A 14,517-nucleotide genomic window follows, 5' to 3' on the forward strand; every position below is an offset into this window, starting at 1 on the left:
CACTCACCTGCCTGACTGGCTGATAGCCCCTCACTGGCCCCCCTGCTGGCCTGGTCCCCCCTAACTGCCCCCTTGCAGGCCTGATCACCCCTAACTGCCTCTGCCTGCTGGCCTGATCGCCCCCAACCGACCGGCCTAGTTACCCCCAATTGCCCCCCCCTGCTGGCCTGGTTGCCCCATGCAGCCTGCTGCTTGGTCGTTTGGTTGCCCCTCACTAACCCCCCTGCTGGCCTGGTTGCCCCACACAGCCTGTTCGGTCATCCGTTCAGTTGCGATGGTCACTTAAGCTTTTATATAGATAGATTGCATCCTCAACATCTTCACCAAAATCTGTTCCTCTCCCAATGCTCCCCATCACAAGAAATGTTCTCACCATACAATAGGTTGCTCAGGTCCCATCCTTGGGATCTTCCTCGCTCCTTTCCCATGCTGCCATTTTCAAGTGCATCCACTAATTCTGTTGGCTTTGCCTAAAAATATATCCCAAATCTTTCAACTCTCAACATCTCTATCACCACTACACTTGTCAAGTTCCTCTCACTTCAGTAACCTCCTAACTGTTCTCCCTAATTCTACATATGCAATATAGTGTATTCTCACAGAATAATCCTCTAGAAATGTAGATCTGTTCATATCAGGCCCTGCTTAAAACTGGCCAATAACTTCCCAAAGTCTGCACAGTAGCTTGAGGACTCCCCGTGACCTGGCTGCCAACCTTATTTCCTGCTCCTCTTCCTCACTTGACTTCTTGCTGTTTATTGAAGTTGACAAACCCATCACATTTTCAGAGCCCTTTTATTGAGGAACCCCAGTCTGGGTCATTAATAATGGGTGAAGCTGGGATTCCAAACCAGGCAGTCGAACACCAGAGCCATTGCTCCTAACTACTGTCACTAGTCAACCCCATAGCACATATCACACTATCAGATACTGTATTGTTTATCTTTTTATTTGCTTTTTTTCTCCCCCAATAAAAAATAAACTTCATAGGAGTAGGGACTTTGTTGTGCTCATTACACAGTGCCTGGCACACAATTGGCATTCTACAAATATTTGTGGAAGGAATGAAGTCTTAGCTGATATCTGTGGTACAATTGCTTAAGAACCTCCTGAAACAAGTAGTATTATTTTTCTCGTTTTAATGAGGAGGGAACTGTAGCTTGAAGAGGTTAAGTATTTGCCCACGGTTACACAGCTAGAAGGTAGAAGGGCAGGGATTTGAATTGGGATCTGTTCACCATCTGAGCCTAAGTTCTTAACCCCTGGCCTACATTTGCCCTATGACTCCTAAGGTCCTTCTTTCTCTTCTCCCTAATCCCTCTGTACAGCACCTAGCTATACCTAGGAAATAATATGTTTGAAGAACTCAGACCTTAAGGGAAAAAAAATGCCTTTATAAGTGGATAATACTGGCTCAAACACACAGCCCACTCTTCTGATTTCAGAGAAAAGTTTGAGGTGCAGAGAAGGTGACTGGGTGTCTAAGGTCACGATCTTGCAGAAAAAAAGCCCTCTGCTGGGAAATAGGAATCTTCTGGTGAGTAACTGAGTGCGATAGGTTGATTTGTATCCCCCTCACTCAAATTTACATGTTGAAGTTCTACAGCCAGTACCTCAGGATGTGACTTTATTTGGAAATAGGGTTGTTGTAGATGTAATTAGTTAAAAGGAAGTCATACTGGAACAGGGTGGCCCTTATAAAAAGGGGGAATTTGGACACAGGCCTTCACCCAGAGAGAACACCATGTTGGACATGAAGGCAGAGAGGAGGGTGCTGCATCTAAAAGCCAAAGGTTGCCAGAGATCACCAGATGTTAGGGGGGAGGCATGAACTAGTTCTTAGGGAAGGAATTGAGCCGGGTGCCACAACGACCTTGAACTTCTAGCCTCCAGAACAGTGAGATAATGAATTTCTGTTGTTTATGCCACCCAGTTTGTGCGCTGGGTTACTAGTACACTGAATGATACCCTGGGACACTAGTACACTGAATGATAATGGGCAGATCACTGGTCATCTCTGGGCATCAGTTTCTATATTTATAAAAGGAAAGGGATGGACCAGATGATCTCTGAGGAAACTTTTGGTTTTAAAATTATATGGGTTTACCATTCCAGAGCTTAGAGACCAGCACCTCTTTTGGTTTATAAAGCCTTAAGCATAAAGTTGCATTTTACCTTTGCCCCAAACCACTTGGTTCATATCAATTTGACACATCCAGGTATTGGATTGGACACTGGCTGTTCAACAGGGAATACAATCTGGCTTCTGACTTCAATGGCTTATCGTCTTTTGGAAAAGACAAACACCTAACTTAAACATATGGTGGTAGGTGTTAGTAATTAAAAATAGGTTTACAGATGTGAGTACATAACACACAATTTGTTCCTGATTATAATTATAACCTACATGTCTTTTTCCATACAAACAACCATAAATCTTCCTTTGCCAAACCCCTGTATTTCTTAGACCTTTATGTATCAACTCATGTAGTTCTCATATGACCCTCGATAAGCTAAGCATTACTATAATGTTCCCCAATTTACAGATGATAAAGCAGAGGAGAAGAGGAGTTAAGTGACTTGCTCAAGGTTACACAACTAATTAGTGGCAAAGCATAGAATATTCTGGAAGTTCAAAAAGAGCCCTTATCTCAACTTTGGAGATCAGGGAAGCTGTCTCTTAGGGGTCACCTGATCTAAGTCTTGAGGGATATGGGAGGTAACCAAGTTGGAGAATTTTTGGCAAGGGATACAGGATGCACAAAGCCTGGGTTTATAAATGGGATTTGCCAGCCATCCTACCCCATCTTGGCTCACAGGTTTTAAGGCTCATATGGTCATTAATTTGATCAGTACGTAAGACATGGAGCCCAGAGAGGTAGCAATGAAATGGTGGGAAAAGGCCTGGGTTTACTATACCCATTTGACAGATTTATAGTCCCCATTTTATGGAAGCCCAGGGAGGAGGTGGTTTGTCTACGGTTGGGCGGTTAGTAGAAGGAGGAGTTAAGATTTCAATGTAGGCCACGTGGCAACAGGCTCCATGCAATAAACCACCCTCTTTCTCACTTGGACTCTATTAGGCTTCCTTCAGTGGACTGAAAATTACTATGAGCCCCCAACTTAATTATGTCAAAATAAGCCTATGGGAATATGTCAGGGAGACGCTGTCCTTTGTGTGTACACGTGTTCACACACGTGTGTGTTTCTTTTCAACTCTGACAGCTCCTGAGCCTATAAATCAGCCTTAGGCTCCTATGTATTTTGTTAAGTACCAAACTATCAGCCTTCAGCTTGGCAAAAATGCCATCGTAATTTCTGCTTCTGCAGTTACTCCCTGCCATCGGAAACACTGGCATGTCATCACAGATATGAGATGGTTACACTTATGGCTTATGTTCCGGAACCAGGTGACTAACTTACTTTTAGACTAATCTTCAATGTGGCTTTCCTGAGAACATAATTAGGATTTAGTATTCTGGAAAGCAAGCGGTGAGGAACAATAGCAGTCTGCATGCCCCTGGAGTGTAGAGCTCTTATCTTATTCATCTCTGATCTCCGCTTTCATCTCTGTATCTGCACCAGGGCCTGGCCATGGTGGGTGCACAATGTCTGCATACAGTTGCTGTGAAAGAAAGCTGCTATGGTGTGAATGTTTGAGTCACGCCAAAATGCATATGCTGAAATCTTAACCCCCCAGAGAGAATGTTAGGAGGTGGGACCTATGGGAGGTGCTGAAGTCATGAGGGTGGAACCCTAATGAGTGGGATTAATGTTCTTACAAAAGAGACCCCAGAAAGATCTGTAGTCCCTTCTACCATGTGAGGACACAGGGAGAAGTCACCAGCTAGGAACTAGGAAGTGGGCCCTCATCAGAATGTGAACATGTTGATGCCTTAAGCTTGCACCTCCTGGCCTCTAGACCTGTGAGAAATAAATTTCTGTTGATTTTAAGCTACCTACTCTGTGGCATTTTGTTACAGCAGCCCAAATGGACTAAGACAAAAGCCTTAGCTACAAGGACATTTCTGTCTTCTGAAACAGTGCTTCTCTGCTCACAATTACACATTAGAATTGCCTTGGGAGAATTTTAAAAATCGGATATTCGGGATTCCACCCACCCACGACCAGTTCAAACAAATCTGAAGTGAGGATGGGGCCCAAATATCCCTATTTTTAAAAATAGTGATTCCCCAGGTGATTCTCATTTTGCAGCCAGGGTTAAGAATCACTTCTCTGTAGAAACAGACAGGCAAACATTTATGCATACTTATAGTAGACATTTTCAAAGCTATTCACTTTTGTCTCTTAATCAGTAAAAGCGCAGAGATGGTGGGGTGCAATCAGAACCAGGGCTGGTGGCGAAGTGCTATAAACATTAGCTCTGCAACTAGCAGGCAAGCTGGTTCTGCAACGTTGGCTCCTCCCCAGTTGTCTTAATAAAGAAATGCTTTCATTTCAGCTTATTGAGTGACTTCTAGAGAAAACCCTCTTACTGGTTCATAAACCACTACCCTGTGGTTAAAATATCATGGGCCATCCACTGATTCTTATTTGCAACCTTACACACACACACACACACACACACACACACACACACACTTCTCAGGATAAATTTTTTAAAGCTGACTTTAACAAAGCATTTAAGTATTTTGTTTATGAGATTTATACAGTTCTTTCCGGAAAAAAAGTTTAGCCCTATGATTGATAGGAGGCTCCATGGATCACCCAGAAAACTGTCGACCAGCGCTCTCTGGGCTATGCTTGCAGAGGTCTCTGCACCTCAGTTCTTCATCTGTCCAATGGGGCCATCTGCGTACATTAGAGAATGCGGTTCTATGATTCACTTTTCTAGAGGAGCCAGCCAAGCTGGAGATTTATTGCTCTAGTAGATTAAACTCTCTCTCTCTCTCTCTCTCTCTCTCTCTCTCTCTCTCTCTCTCTCTCTCTTTTTTTGGTTAATCCTTACCTGAGGATATTTTTCCCACTGATTTTTAGAAAGATTGGGAGGGAGGTATAAAGGGAAGGAGAAAGAAAGAGAGAGAAACATTGATATGAAGGAGGCACATTGATTGGTTGCCTCCCGCATGTGCCCTGAGCAGGGCTGAGAATCAAACCTGTAACCCTTTGGTGCACAGGTTGATGTTCTAACCACCGAGCTACACAGGCCAGGGCTAAACTCTTCAGATTCATAAAATAGATTTGTTTTCCTTTACCAGCTCCCTTCTCGCACCATTGAGCTGGGGGGACAGTTGCTAAGAAAATATGTAATGTTTTAATCTAGGGGACTTTTTGGACACGGATTCTGAAACTTCAGCTTTGATGTTGGCCAGGCGAAGTGGTTGATTTTCTCTGTGGGGTGTGGTAGGAGAGACGAGAAAAAAGATCTGCTTTTGATATGTCAGAACTAACCCGAAATAATTGGGCCTACAGTCTAATCTAATCATGCTTTTGTTTATTCACCTCATAGAAAAGTTTCTTAAGAATGCATGTGAACACAATATATAATAATAATAGTACTATAACATACATTGTGAGAAACTTTTGAAAACAATAAAATGTCCACCTGAAATAATGCAGTGTTCATAGACATACAAACCCATTGGTCATGCACATTTGTGCCATTTCTTTAACTATGAGTCACAATGCTGAACTGAAAGCATGAAATATATTTTACAAACGGAGACTGAAGCCAGTGAGAGGCCTGAACAAGTGTTATCAGAAGCTTCACATTTGCATAATTTACTACATCAGTTCACATTTTATTATAAAATTCACATTGTTTTATTGTTTTCTTTTTGTAATTAATTGGAACACGACATTCCCGCAGACTGGCAGGCAGGAGGCTTTCTTTCCAAAGTCAGTAGTTTGGGAACACTCGGAAGGACCATCTGTGCGCAAACGTAGTGTTGCCTTTTAAACCGAAGCCACAATGACAGTAGAGCCCAGTTATAACCCAACTCAGGCGTACACAGATTCGGAGAGGACGTGGGTGAAAACCACATCCTGTTGCCCCCTACCCCTATCAAACTATACAAAAGTAAAAGCTCAGTATAAACCATTTAGTATCTAATGTGAGAATCTTGTTTCCAAAACGGGTTGGTACAGGGGCTGCGCAGTATTAGCAACTCAAGACAGGGAAAGGGCAGACCCCCGGGGTAGAAGCCCACCGGTGTCCTCACTGGCGAGCGGCTGGGCCGTCTGTCTGTCTTAGCAATGAACAGGTTATATAATACACAATACAAAACGTTACAAGAAGAGTTGCAACTCTTAGGCAGAGTTTTCTACACAAATGTAACACCACCATTGGCAGGCAATGTTAGAGATATAAATTAATAACTTACAAAACATTACATTATGTACATTCAGTAATAAATACACGGTTATAAACAGAAACGGAGGTGTTAGCGCAGAAGGCAGTGCAGAGAGATGGCAGCATTGAATCGAAAATGGCATAATTGGGCGCGAGAGTGAAGAGAGGAGGGAGGGGACAGGACGGGGCCCGTGTGATTCCCAGTGGCACAGGGGTTCAGGACACAACAGGACACGCTGCCTGAGCACGCTGAATTTTACACAGACTGTTACTGTGAACAACACAACGACCTCTTCCTACCCCTTAGTTTGTTCAACTTTATCCAGTTGACAGCAAAAACGTAAAACTCCAGAGGAGAAAAAATACTGTTCAGAGCGGGCAACCAGAGATACGTTGTAAGGGCAACCGTGGAGGTGGACGGGCCAGCAAGGGAGGAAGTAGAATGTGGTTAGAAGCGTATCCTTTCTAATTGCAAAAGTAACTGTAGTGAAGTGAGAGATATTGCCCAAGAAGGAAGGAAGACCGTTTTCTTTTCTTTCCTATTTTTTTTCCCCCCAGAAAGACTCAAAAAAGTTTGTATCAACTTCAAATGCTTATCTGTGTAGAAGTTGATACTACACTCTAGGCATTCAACAGGCATTTTGAAAGACGTGAAAATGTTTTACAAAAAAGGCACACAGGTTGGCAGACAGAAGGACAGGTGGGCAGATTTATAAATGAACGTATTAGTCAGTTCAGTCACTAGAGGGGACAGATTCCCGAAGTTTAGTGCAGAAAAATCTCTCAGTTTTGTGTCTTCTATGTTCAAGCCATTTAGTCGTGATCTGAACTTGGCCTCCAGTACCACATAAAGCTTCAGCTCTCCACTCAGCTTGCAGGCAAGGCAAGTCAACCGTGGAATTTCCTGAGCTGCTATTTGCTTCACGGTCTTGTACTCTGGCTCCAAACTCAAGTAACTGGAAAAGCCACATGGCCCATGTCCTATGCAGGCCTCGGCCCCCATGGTGGGCTGGCCCTACCATACAGCTGGCATGCTTGTCAAGGGTGGAATGTTCGCCTCCTCACAGAGAGGGAGATTATGTGTCGACCGGGGACTTGTCCTCTGCGGCGTTGTCTACATCAGTCTCTCCCAGTGAATCCCTGCTTTCTGGGTCGATCACACAAAGTGTCTTTGTGCTGCTGAAATAGTTGTGGCCCTCGCCCTCTTTCTCAGGTCCTTCCGAATCCTCCTCTTCCAGGGTCAGTTCAAATTGAAACTTCTCCATCAGCCCCTGGCAGTCTCTGTTCTGCTCATCCAGCGGTGGGGAGGGACTCTGGGGTATCATGCTCTGATACCAGTTCCTGTTATCTTCTAATGTGTCCAGAATGTCCTGTGCATCAGGCTGTACCAGATCTGCCCAGGTCTCCCACAGGGGATGGACAATGTAGTCGATGAAACCAACCTGGAGGAAAAGAAGGTCACACATCTGTTACTGTGATTGGCCCTTGAAAACCAAACGAGCTGTGCTGGTTTGCATGCAAAGATAACAACAACCCAAGAGAGATCAATAATAGTAACTCAGCCACTCCCCTCCCCTGCCCTCATTATTTGAACACATCCCGTGATAGTATGCCCTGCACTCTGCGCAACAAACAAGTTATTGCTCTTAATCCCGCAAAGTATTGGTTTGGCCTATTTACAAAGGAGGAAACTAAGACTCCTGGAGATTAAATATCTTGACAAAGGTCACAGAGCCAGTAAGGACTGAAGCTGGCACGCGGTCCCAACTTTGTCTGATTTCAAAGCCTGTGTTTGTCTCATGTCTCACTGTAATTGACGACTTTTCCTTTTCCGTGCGCCAGATAAGAAGTCTGGATGTAACCCTGGCTGGGAATGACTTGGTCACTACTTGGACTCTGTGAGTCATCTCTGAAGAAGGAAGCCCCAGGACTAATGAGTTCTGACTCAACATTCTTTCCCTGATAACTTGAAAATATGCCACTGTTCCAAAACGCAGGGGAGCCAGCCCCTGCCTACTCTGAAATGTCTCAAGTTGTGTGACATGCTTTTGGTTTGCAGATGAGTTTGGTAAAACATCTGAAAATACTTCAAGCCCCTAAACCAGCAAAGATCCCCTCGGTGGTCACATCTGTAATTGTAGGGCCCACGGTCATTTTCATCAGGAGAAAGAAGGGAAAATAAAAACAATTAAGCAGTTCCTGTGCTGGTGTTCCTGTGAATAAATATGAGGCGTGTGGCTCTGCTATGGTTTACACAGGGGCTATGCATCCTGCTTGAGCTGGCTCTGTGGCCTTCTGTTGACCTCTGCATTGTGGGACAAACAGGAAACCCTGGGGGTGGGGGCAAGTTGAGGGAAAGAATAGGCACCAGTTGAATGAGAGAATGGAATTCCCCTGTCATGGTCTAGGGAGCTGGAGAGATGCTGGTTTAGGATGCAGGGGGTGATGAGCAAGGGCATTTTATATGCATCCCTGGGACAATATGGAGCTACCTTTCCACACTACTGGAAACTTCCCTTTATTATCATTCTAGTTTTTGGCTAGTCATTAGCTTTAACCAACAGAATTCACAGGAAAAACAGGGCATCTCTAAGCTGCACTGGTTTTAAGATCTAAACCGTAGATGATTCAGGTATTTCTCTTGCTCCCACCCACTCTTTTTTCCTCTCCTTTTCTTCTTTATGTGTGTTTAATGGACTTTAGAGACAATTTTCAAGGTGTTTTCCAGGGATGTGAGAAAAACAAGCTCTAGGCAATGGAGAAAACTGAATCAGCTGAACACAATGAGGTCATTTCCTTTCTTCATTTGTGCTGCTTCTGCTAAATGCTCAGCATTTTTTGAAAGGTAGCCTCCAGTTGCTTATTTCCTGTGTCTTGTTCATGTTTGAGCTCTACAAATCCTAAGAGCACCAAATAAAGGGCTTTATTGCCAGACCACTCAGACAAAGGTCACCAGAGCACACCTGTGAGCGGACCATGATGTCATGGTCCCAGTGAGACATGTCCACTGTGAGGGAGCGTGAACAGCTTTGAGTGGGGGCAGCTGAGTTACTAAGGAGTTGGCGAAATAGACCAAGAGGACAACTCTTCACATGATACCCTGGGGAAATACATGTTGTGTCTCTCTCCCAACACTGTGTGGAGGTTCCAATAGGATAATGTGTGGGAAAAGGTGGGAAAAACTGCACATAAATATTTTTTTAAAATCACGATTGTTAATAAAAGGGCCTTACCCCATTTAATTAGTTAATTAATTAAATTAATGCATGGTTCTAATTAAGGCTTTAGGGTGTTTACATTGTCCCTAAATTAATGTTGTTGTGCATTTTTATAGCATATTAGACTGTTAGGACACTTTCACAGATTTTAAATGCATTTGACTGTCTTTTTTTAAAGAAGCAATAATATAATAACTGCAAAGTTACTATACAAATATTACAAGCATATGTAAATCTAGGGAATAGGTAGTGAGAAAAGAGGATAAACATGAACAAAAAATACTCCGAATGCTTTTGTGATAAAGACCTTGGACAACCTATAGACTCATTCTCAGTCATGACCACTTGGCTCAGGCCAGTGGTCGGCAAACCACGGCTCGCGAGCCACATGCGGCTCTTTGGCCCCTTGAGTGTTCTAACGCCACTTCTTCAAAATAGATTCATCCAGGCCGAAAACCAACTTCTGCGCATGGGCCACGAAGTTTCAATCGCACTGTACGTGCGTGCCCGCACGTGATATTTTGTGGAAGAGCCACACTCAAGGGGCCAAAGAGCCGCATGTGGCTCGCAAGCCGCCGTTTGTCAACCACTAGCTCAGGCCATTTGTCCTCCTGAGAAGAGTAACAATTTAGCAGGCTTCAAAAGCCTTTGTGGGGATATTGACACATTCTAGTGCAGCTAGAATCTGGGAACTTTCTGCAGCCACCTGCCTCTATTGCATTGTCCGAATCCTCAGCCCACAGGGAATCTCTAGCTTTGGACACAATCAGAAGACGTCAGCATGTTCTCAGAGTGTAGATGTAACCTTGGAAGGGGGCACAGGATGGAGCTGGGACTTTGAGGTAGAAGAGATTTGTAGGAATGAGATTCACTACCTCTGGTGATGGTGGCAGTGAGCTGACTATGGAGAGACAGCAAAAATGGGGTGCAGGGAACAGAGTAGAGATACTGGGTAAAGACAGAGTGAGGAGAAATCTGGGTGGATGAGCGGGAGGAGGCCCATAGTCTTCAGTTCAATCAGCTGGATTTGCTAAGATCGTAGACAACCATCTAAACTGTTTGAGGCTACACGGTTCAAACTTTGCTGGCTTCTGATGACTGCTTTATCTCCACTCAGTGTAATGGGGAAGACAAATGGGTCCTGAGTATAATGGAACTAAATGGGTGGTTGCTTCCTTATCATTTAATATATACTGTATATATTCTATTAAAAGGAAAGAACTAACTAGAACCCTAGAATTCTACAATCAACAGAGCTTACAAAAACTTTGAAAACCTTATATTAGATACCTGGGATTTTTCCACAGAAGCTGTGTGCTTATCACACATTGGGCTAATCTCCATTCCCCTCTCCCGCTCTTTGTCTCCCTGCTGGAAAAATTCCTCCATGATGCGGTCTGTCCATTGCCGATACAATTCCAAGGACTTGGTGGGGTTGCTCAGGTCTGCACAGTGTACCATGTTGCGAAGGACCTGAAATCATCAAGTTTTGGAAATCTCATAAAATTAGGTGTAAATACTACTAGAACATCTCATCCCTCTTGTGTTAGTACATTTGGTACCAAACCCAAGAACATTTTAGTTGCATTATAATTATGGTGTGTGCACCAAAAAAGCAGAATTACAAGGGTGTTGGCCAGAATTGGTTAAAATGGGAGTCCTAAACGGGAAAATGTGTGTCTTCTTAAAATGATGGTCATTGAATTTAAAAGCTGGAAAGGACATTAGAGGTCAGATACTGCCACCATTTCCTTTCCTCAGTTTGGAAAAAATGCAAAGAATTACTCAAAGTAGATATCTTCATATTTTCCACTTGTGGAAAGAGACCAGCTGATGGCAATTTGTATAACTAGAACAGACTTAACAAACTGCAAGTCAATAGGATTTATACCCAAACATCAACTTTTGGGACCAGCAGTCACGTACACCCTATTACAAATAGATCTTGCCATTTATTTTTAGAACTAAGCAATTCAATAAATAGGGTTATGTTTTTCCTCGTAAATTAGAGAATAAGCTGCCATGTTTTTCTTCGTTATTTATTAGCTTGCTTAGTTTGTCCTTAAAATAGGCCTATAGCTGTAGTAATAACTGAGGACATGCAACTAATTTGTTTTCATTTTTAATTGTTGTTTGGTTTGACTTTGTGTTCAATCAGAGGCTTTTTCTCAAATACCTGTATACGATCCGTATAGTTGTCCAGCAGAAGCACGCCTGAGCTTGTCACTTTCTTTGTTTCTACCATTGTCTTCAGGTCTGCCAGCAGGCTCATATGTTTGGACATATCAGTTGCTAACACCTTGGGTAAAAAGAAAACGAAAATACTCAGTGAGCTCAGTGTATGAGAGAATGAGATTTCTCCTCCTGTGACGGCAGAAGGAAGTGAGGAACCTGGAGAGGCTGAAGTCTTACCATGTCGATAACCATCTTCCGGAGTGTCTGCCGCTGCTTCTTGGTGAGATTCTGAAAGATGTCACAGTGCTCTTCTTGCAGCAGTTTGAAACCCACGGCCAGATGATGGTTTTCCAACACAGATTCGTCATTATACATCAAAGCAAGTTCTGAATCTAGTAAACAGGAAAAAATGATGACTTAATAAAAAGGGGTACAATTCAAAGGTCTGCATTACCTCAATATGAAATCAGATCTAGCTCTATTTAAATAGTTTTAAGAGCTAAGATCTGCATGCCCATTTCCTCTTAAAGAAACAAGTCTCCATCTACAAAGGAATGTAGTCAGTTTCTAAGCCAAAATACTTCTAGTAGTTATTAGTGCATAAGCTTTCTCTTTGATTAGAATTCATGGTATTTTAAAATCCTTTTTCTCCTTCTCCAGTTTATAAGGAATTTGACATTAGGCAAAAGCTTTCCCAGGCTGCTAAATCCTACTTTTATCTCAGATTGTAATTTCCTTTATGTGTTCACACATTTTGTGCTTTGGAAAAGAATGAACTGAAAATGTCACTAAACTTTATCAAATATATTAGGATTTTCAAACTATGTTCGCTTTTTTTATATGCTTGCCAGCTCTGTTAATTATGAGTTATGTGTTTTCAAAGAAGAGAATGGTGTGACTGTAAAATTTCAATTTATTCAAATAATGTAGCTTTTCGGAGCTTTCTATACATGTGGTAACAAAACATTAATACTCTTTTAGAACAATCCTGATGTTAAATTTTCTGCCATCTGGCTCTAGACGCCAGAGACTGCGATATCTGGAAATGGAAACTACAGCGTCCAGCCCGCCTTTCACACAAAAGATTCAGACATCTTTCATTAGGCAGAGCCCCGGTCTGCAAAGGAGAATATGGTCATCAAACTCAGGAAGTCACATTTTCTCTTCATCAAGAATAATAGCCAAGAGATGGTGCTCTGTCACTAACTGCGATTTCTGTTTGGGGGTTCCCATGCTCCGATCTAACATTGGGCCTGCTTCCTGAGTAGCGAGGGACACTCGTGGGCCACCACGCTCTGGGTGAGAGCCCGGCATAACCCTAAAAGTCATTATCACATTATTCCCAAGCCTTCCCTTGTGCTTACTGAACAATTCCACATCTGTTACTCTTTCCTCGCATATCGTATTTTCCAAACATTGAGTACTTTTTATGGCTCCCCTCTGACCCCTTTGCAAGTTCTCCATGCAGCTCAAAAATGATGTTGCCAAACTGGACACAGTATCCAGGAAAGGTCTGACCAGTTTGAGTGAAATGGAAGGATTACCTCATTATTACTCTTATTATTATCCATAACAAAAAACATTAGGAGAAATGAAAAAAATTAAGCAGTGACTCATAGGATGATATTGAATGACTGTCCTAGTGGTGAACTCACTTGTGTTGATGAGAAACTGGTTGGATACTCCAGGATGATCCACGTCATGGATAGCAGCTGCAAAAATGGCGGCCAGGATTTCCAAATCTGTGAAGACGGCCTGCAAAGCAAAATGAGCACATTTCACTCCATGTCCCATTGGCCTATCCTGCGATTCTGTTTCATGTTAAAGTATCCCACTTCATTCTTGTTGGGAGAAGGACGGTGTGTTGATTTTTATAATGTCTCATATACTAATTTAATTAAATGTGGATTCTATCCATCCTCGCAAGGTCTCATGTGAAAGGAATGACGGCCGGAGCCCATGCCCTCATCAGGCCTAGGGCCTGCGCTCGGGAAGGCACTGGCGCAGTGCCTATGGCAGTGATGGGCAACCTTTTGAGCTTGGTGTGTCAAACTTCGCCAAAAAACTGAGCATAACTCGGGTAGTGTGTCACTTCGAGGAAAAAACATTATTTCGCAAATGTTTCATCCTCAGGAGCAGCAAATGTTTCATCCTCGGCATGCGGCCGCCTCAGCGGCCGCGTGTCATCAGAAATGGCTACGCGTGTCAGTGCTGACACGCGTGTCATAGGTTCGCCATCACTGGCCTATGGTGAGCGATCAGCTGGTCCCTGATGCTTGTTTCCTGCCTAAGCGGTATGGCAGAATGGTGCTTATATAACACAAGCGCATGCAAGTCAAAGAAGCAAATCAGACTGTGCTCTGAGATAGAACAAACTTCCTATGTTTTCAGGCTGCGTAACTTAGAGAACAAAGGCCAAATTCCAGACTCGTAAGACTGGCAGTCAATTATTTCTGAGGGCTACATTTGTAGTGTGATCAGAAGGTTTCATATATTCCTTCATCCATTCATTTAGTACCTATGCACTAAAGGCTTACAATCTACCAGCTTTGAGAACATTTCTTTGAAGTCTCCTCTACCCCCACTGGTACACAATGATTTAAACCTAGTATTTAGGTATATATTCCTTCTGGCTAAAATGTCTTTCTCCCACTGAAATGTCTTTCTTTGTCCTCTGTGATTACTTAAATCTTCTGACCCTTCAAATGCCAGCTCAGTTTCCACCTCTCCCATGAAGACCAATCTGATTACTATAGGGCACACTGAACTCTCCCTTCTCTACAGCGGTGGCGCTCATGGACAACTTCTGGT

General features: G+C 43.2%; 1 protein-coding gene across 2 annotated transcripts in view; it reads right to left on the bottom strand.

The window, feature by feature from the left end:
• Nucleotides 1-5,466: 5,466 nt before the first annotated feature.
• PDE4B (phosphodiesterase 4B) overlaps nt 5,467-14,517 on the bottom strand; it is a gene marked incomplete at its 5' end in the record, with an annotated part of 436,891 nt that continues 427,840 nt past the window's right edge. For both annotated transcript variants that reach the window (XM_079777598.1, XM_079777599.1), the window contains 5 exons: nt 5,467-7,755; nt 10,822-11,004; nt 11,708-11,830; nt 11,944-12,098; nt 13,362-13,461. In XM_079777598.1, the coding sequence (XP_079633724.1) occupies nt 7,390-7,755; nt 10,822-11,004; nt 11,708-11,830; nt 11,944-12,098; nt 13,362-13,461 (927 nt within the window). In that variant the 3' untranslated portion in view covers nt 5,467-7,389. The remainder of the gene's footprint in view (nt 7,756-10,821; nt 11,005-11,707; nt 11,831-11,943; nt 12,099-13,361; nt 13,462-14,517) is intronic.

The sequence above is a fragment of the Cnephaeus nilssonii genome (assembly GCF_951640355.1).
Source record: "Cnephaeus nilssonii genome assembly, chromosome: 7".
Lineage (NCBI taxonomy): Eukaryota > Metazoa > Chordata > Mammalia > Chiroptera > Vespertilionidae > Cnephaeus > Cnephaeus nilssonii.